Here is a 6781-nt window from a genome sequence, read left to right as displayed (position 1 = left end):
TTTTTTTTTTTTTTTTTAATTTTGAGAGAGGGCCTAAGTTGCTTAGGGCTTTGCTGAATTGCTGAGGCTGGCCTTGAACTTGCGATCCTCCTGCCTCAACCTCCTCAGTCGCAGAGATTACAGATATGTACTTGGCTTAAGAGTTCCAATTTTAAATTACTGTAAACTTTAAAAACAAGTAACTTAAATTTAAATAATTTAGTTAGGAGTATGAAAGAAATTCATCACTTAAAATACATTTCTGAGATGGGCACAGTGGTGTGCCAGTTACTGGGGAGGCTGAAGCAGAAAGATTGCTTGAGCCCAGGAGTTCAAGGCCAGCCTGGGTAACCCAGGGAGACCCCATTTTAAAACAACCCCCCCCCCCACACACACACCAAACAAACACAAACAACTTTACCTTACCTTACATATAATTTCTCATCTATATACTTACAATTGTATAGTAAATTTATATTAATGACATTTTCTCAAACTTGATTCTCATGACAAATATGGGGGTAGGCAGGTGAGAGAGGCACCCAGAAGAACAAGTAAAAGCAATAAGTTTTCTCCATTAAGGAGAAACTGAGGCTCAAACTAGTCATTTGTCCAAAATCATAGGCAACAAGTGGTGAAACTAACACAAAGAGGATAAGGCAAAAGGGAAGGAAGAATGATAGAGGAGAGGGCAATGTTTATGATCAGTGCCAACCCCATGTTCACAACCAAATCTTTATGCTTAATTTCAATGACATCTCCAGTTTTCATTAAATAATTTCTTTATTATTTTATGTCCTGGTCTTATTATTCCATGATATAACTTTACTGAGGTCAAACAAGCTTCCTGCTTACTGCAAAAAGGCAGTGAATCACATATACTTGAATTGCCCTTAAATTCCAAATACAGGGGGCTGGGGTTATAGCTCAGTGGCAGAACGCTTGCCTAGAATGTGTGAGGCACTGGGTTTGATCCTCAACACCACATCAAAATAAATATCCATCTACAACTAAAATATATATATATTTTTAAAAAAGACTGGCACAAAAGAGGTTCTGCAGTTACTTAGTGTAACTTAAATTCCTCAAAATTGGTCATAGAATCAAGACTTGAACTGATTAAACAGCATTAGACTCAATTTAGTATAACTGGCCTTGGTATTTTTTTTTTTGAGGGGAAGTACTGGGGATTGAAATCAGGGGCACTCAACCACTGAGCCACATCCCCAGCCCTATTTTGTATTTTATTTAGAGACAGGGTCTCACTGAGTTGCTTAGTGCCTCATTTTTTTGCTGAGACTAGCTTTGAACTCGTGATCCTCCTGCCTCCTAAGCCACTGGGATTACAGGCATGTGCCACCACACCCAGATGGGCTTGGTAATTTTAACAGAAGATGATTTTAAAGGTATAAATATCAGATTTAATCTTTGCATATCTCTATATAGGAATTAATGGTATCATGGGCAAAGTTAAATGTAAACCCAGAAATTATGGTATATAAGCCATCTGGGAGGCATTTAAGTATATGTAGTTTAATAAAAAATATCTATCACTTTATAATCATTTAAAATCAATATGATTTTAAAATAAATTAACCATGATTTATCTGGAGCTTCCTAAAACATTTTCAAAATTGCAAATACATCAATTTAGTATCTTTTTTTATTAAAAATATTTTTAGTTGTAGATGAACACAATCCCTTTATTTTTGTTTATTTAGTTTTACATGGTGCTGGGGATCGAACCCAGGGACTCATACATGCTAGGCAAGTACTCTACCACTGAGTTACAACCCCAGCCCCTCAATTTAGTATCTTAAGAAAATTATTTCATTTTCGAGTTTAAAATGACAAATTCCAAATAGTGGAAATTACATTGTTTAAAATTCTACAACAATCCCATAGATTATAAAATAGTGCTGTGGTAGTCATCTAATATTCTGGCTCTCTCCTGGGCACACTGTTATAATATGCCTTATAGTCCACTTGAAATTAGGTGTGGCGAGATGACTTACTTTGATTAATGTAATACGAGCAGATATGATAATTATTACTTCCGGGTCTAACATTTATAAAGACTAGTGCAATGGCTTCTCATCCTCCTGTACAAAGGGAGATCGGTAACACTTGAGATGGTCACTGCTCTGCTGGCCTATGTCCCTGAATGACTAAAACAAGCAAAGTCCCTGTGAATAATAAAAGTTCCAAGCATCTAACATGCATTTAATCATCAATTGGTTCTAGTTCCATTACATAAGAATATAATGTGTAAACCTATCTGTGAAAGTTCAGAAAAGGTAAACAGTATTAACTACAATGGTTCCAAATTAATTTCGGATTTGCTTTAACAAAGTAAATCATCTTCTGTTAAGTGTTATAACATCACTTACAGTTTCATATACGTCAACTTATTTTTTAGGGTCTCTCAAAAGTATTGCAGATATGATTATGTCTAGCTGCAAAAGGAGAGTCTCTGGGGCCTAGGGAGTTTCAGTGACTTGCTTAAGACCATGAAGTAAATTATTTGCACAGAGTAATCAGAATTCAGTATATCTATTTCTGATTGTTAGCTCTTTCCAGAATACCTGAACAGGGACTGTCACAGGCAATTCAATGTAGTTTACAATAATTTATTAACATTGAAACATACATTGTAAAACATTTTTTTTTGCATTTAGTTTAAAGCAAAAGCATTAAGCTTTCCATAAATTCTTTAATTTATATAAACACCAAATTAAAAAACCAAATCAGCAGTATGTTAAGTATTAAACATAATGCTACCTTTCCTTGAAAACTTGAGATGTAGAGAACTACCCAGAATTCCAAACTATAAACACCGTTGGACATCTTTCTAGATAGAAGTCTCTAGTAGAGCAACAGTTCTCAAATATGTGACTCTGTGGATAATTTTTAGGTTGCTTATAACCAGGGGGTAAAAAATTACATCCTTGAATTATCATATTTTTTCCCCATTTCCTTCCTAGTGAATCAGAATAGTTCATCAGAAAGAAGGCAGCAGATTCACACCCATTTGTAAAGTGATGATAGTAACTGAAACTATCCTAATAGTTCCTGAGCCTATACACACAAACTACTATAAATTTAAAATTTAAAATCTAGAAAGTTATAGTATCCAATTTGGAGTCCACTGCAGTGCAGGAAAAACAAAAACACAAGAATTCCTATTTTCATTTTTACTCAGTTATTTAAAATTTTTAAGTTTTATAATGTGCAATGTTTTACCATACATATTATTCATACACAAATATCCAGATATTGGGGATACTTTAATTTTTTTGACATAGTAAATAAAAAAGCTAAGGATGACTTTTAATTAGACTAGGAGGTTAGAGAACACACATGCTCCATCAATTAAAGTCGCAGAAGAAAACAAGATGCACATCTTAAACAGCAAAAAAAAACAAACAAACTGAGTTGCTAACCCTTAAATGACTAAACTTATAACATTCAATATTTACTTATAGTGCAATTAAGAATACATCTTGAGATCTACTTTAACTCTTTAGCCTTACTAGATATTAATGACTATATGAATGAACAAAATCTGTTGACTTAAATCTGTTAGCCACTGTCAATGGGTCTTGTAGGCACTACACTTAAAAAACAAAGATGTTTCTAAATTTACAAAATTAGGTCTTAAAATGCGGTCCGACTTCTTTTTTATGTCTATATTCTAAAACTTCTTTGATTACCAATAAACCTTTTTAGTTCCTGACTTTATTTTATATTGTCAGATTAACAATAGATGCATAGCTAAAAAACAACAATACAAAACAGAGCCAATTTAACATTCACAAAGACCATATGCTACTGGGGAGTAAAACAGGAGGTCAAACACTCTGCCAACTTTCATCACTATCAAAATCAGTGGTTTGTTTTTTTGGAAGACACTAGAACCAGAGGCCATCTACATGAGTTGCCAGTCTATGTGACTCAGAATTCCATTTGTCCTAATCTTTGCTTCAGAGCTGAAGTCATAAATGTCTCCATCTGTGACATAATTATTTCCAAAACCAATTAAGAGATGTCAAACAGAAAATTATGACTTCAGGTAATGAATAAATGGTAGGAATTGGTAATTCTTAAGGATGAATATTTAGCTCCTTCAAAGCAAACAAGAAAATGAAATGATTTGCCCTGTTTAAGTCACTTAGGACAGGTATTCTCTCATGGGGGAAATTACTGCACTAATAAAAGGATGTGAATATTAGAAGTTACTTAGTTCTCCATAGGAGCGAGCAAATACTTCACAGGTTTTATTACCATGCTACTGGAGTGTAGGGGTGGCAAAGGGGTCAATGATCCACTAGTTGAATGGTTCAAAACAGGAAAAGGGCAAGACTTTCTGCCCTTAAGATAAGATAAAGGAAGATGACATACTTTTAACAGTACTGTCAACTCTGGGAAAATATTAATCGCAAAGGACAGTCAGCAATTTGTCTCCATGTTCTGACATAAATAGATTTATATTTTCCTTATTAACCAATAACCACAGCACTAAGAAAAACCAAGAATTTAGCTCATTTATAACCATGTAATAGATGGTACAAAATAAAAACCTGAAATCTTTAATTTTAAATAATAGTGTTGCATAAAGGTAAGAGTTTACACAATTAAGGACCATTGTACAGCACTGGTATATGAAAGACAAAAGCTTGTATTAAATTAAATCTACAAAATATATTCTCTTGTCCTATATAAAACTGGCATGTAAATGTTCTTTTCCTTTGTTATCCTACACTGTCACCATAAAAATGCTGGAGCAACTTGTGTCAAGTTAAGTGGCACCTTAGCATGGCATTCATGATTCTATATTCTGGCCTCAACAGTTGCCTTGCCAGCCCTTTTCTACCACTCCCTTTTACAAATTTTAAGCATCACCAAAGTCAACAGGATTTGCCCATCACACCTAGAAATAATTCTCCCATCTTTCCTCATATTGTTCCTTAGCCTTTTTTCAACTTCCATTTGTTAAGCTTTTACCTATTCTCAAAAGCACTCCTGGGTGACTTTTTGTTCATCATACTAGAATTAGAACCATTAACTTCATATTAGTTTAGTGTCATTCTGTTTATTAGACTGTTAGCTTCTGATAATGGGCAGAAAGTTTGAATCAATCTCACTTTCTCAACTTAATCACCATAAACTCAATACCTGACAAAATACAAGTGTGATGCATAGCAACCCCTCATCATTCCTGATGGACTAGTTCTGAATTTATAAATTGAAATGTTATTATTTCATATTAGGTAGGTGAAACAGTTCTCTCCTGAATTATCCTAAATAGCACCAAAAACAGACAAATAAGGCAGGTGAAACTGATTAACTAGGTTGACTGAAATAAGCTTTCTCTTCTATGTTCACATTTCAGATTTTTTTCTTATTAAAATCTTAGAGATAAGAAAAGCCAACTCTTGATATGTGAAACCATTTCAACAGACCTCTTTATTTATGTGTACTTTAGACCACTTGGGAAAGATGAGATCATTTAAGCAGCAGCGCCATCATCTCTTTATTTGACCCCAACAATGCTCTCAACCTAACAGTACAGAAACACATAGCAACCAAGGCTCAACCATATTGTAATAAGGCGGCAGCAGGTAATATTTACCCTTTTGTACAGCGGGGAAAAGCTACATTAAAGAACACAGAACCTTCCCTAAAAATGTCGGATATGGAGGTACTCTGGGCATCCCCTTCCCCCACCTTCACAAATCTACTCCTGGAATCTGAGACATAGGTCCTTTGTCTGAACAATGTGGGAGGAGTCTGTCTGCAGTACTGGTGTGCTGGCAAGTGGAGAATTTATTGAAAACTGCATAAAAGCCTAAAGTTCCTTAATTACCGTACTGTCCAATTTTTCTTCATCGTGCACCCTAAAGTGTCCTAAAAGACAGCCAATGTGCCTTTTCGAGAATAAAAATGTAACCTTCGAGAACACTAAGATCAAAAGAGTTAGGCTGCTCTTCAAAAGCTAAGTTTCAGAATAGCGGAAGGGGGTAGTGTGATACGGTCCACTTAAACATCCCTTCCCTCTTGAATAAGCTCCTTCTACATGCCTCCATTTCTGCCCATTTCTCATCTGAATAAACTGTTCGAAGGGAAGTCGGGAGCTCTTACAAGAGGCTCTGCTGCGCAAACTTGCAATCTCAAGCTCTCCGCACACAACACGGAACCTGCAACTCCTGACCCGACCTTTTACTACCTCACTGAGGTTTCTGGTGCCACGCCAGTCTGGTGTTCCACGAATACAGCTCGAGTAAAGTGAACACCACCGGATTGGATGGCCGGAGAAACTCAATACTTTATCAATCAGAACGAGAAGAACGATGTGGGTTTTTGCAAGGTGACCCATCTCATCCCGTCGCCCCTCGGATCCTCCCAGATACCTAATCGGTGGACTCTTTGGGTTCCACCTTTTTCCGCCTCGAGCTCGTTTCTTTTGCCTCCCACCCACGCCCGGGGCCGTGCCCTGCTGGACATCCCCACTTTCCGCACTCACCCTGGCGGCCGACAATCTCGGCGACATGCTCGGAGCTGGGCACTGGGACGCACTCGGTGGTGTTGACGCTCTTCCTCCGGAGCAGGGCCGCCTGTTCCCCGTTTAGGGCTGCTGCCGCCGCCCCGCCGCCGCCGGGGCCGTAGGCGTGGGACAGCATCGCCGCCATCATGCCCTGGGCATCGTCCCCTCCGTAGAGCACCCCAGCCGCTGCGGCTGCGGCCTCCCGAGCATCGAAGCCGGCGCCAGGCAACAGCACAGACCCCAGGGGCCCGCCCGGGA

The 6781-nt window shown here is 37.6% G+C and overlaps 1 protein-coding gene across 1 annotated transcript in view; it reads right to left on the bottom strand.

Moving 5' to 3' along the window:
• Positions 1 to 6775, bottom strand: part of Mex3c (mex-3 RNA binding family member C) — a 23145-nt gene extending 16370 nt beyond the window's left edge. Inside the window, exon 1 of the mRNA XM_015482371.2 lies at positions 6503 to 6775. Within this exon, the coding sequence (XP_015337857.1) occupies positions 6503 to 6671 (169 nt within the window). The 5' untranslated portion in view covers positions 6672 to 6775. The remainder of the gene's footprint in view (positions 1 to 6502) is intronic.
• Between the last annotated feature and the right edge of the window lie 6 nt (positions 6776 to 6781).

The sequence above is a fragment of the Marmota marmota genome, unplaced genomic scaffold, assembly GCF_001458135.2.
Source record: "Marmota marmota marmota unplaced genomic scaffold, marMar, whole genome shotgun sequence".
Lineage (NCBI taxonomy): Eukaryota > Metazoa > Chordata > Mammalia > Rodentia > Sciuridae > Marmota > Marmota marmota.
Note: the sequence above shows the minus strand (reverse complement) of the source record. Positions and strands in the feature narration are given on the sequence as shown.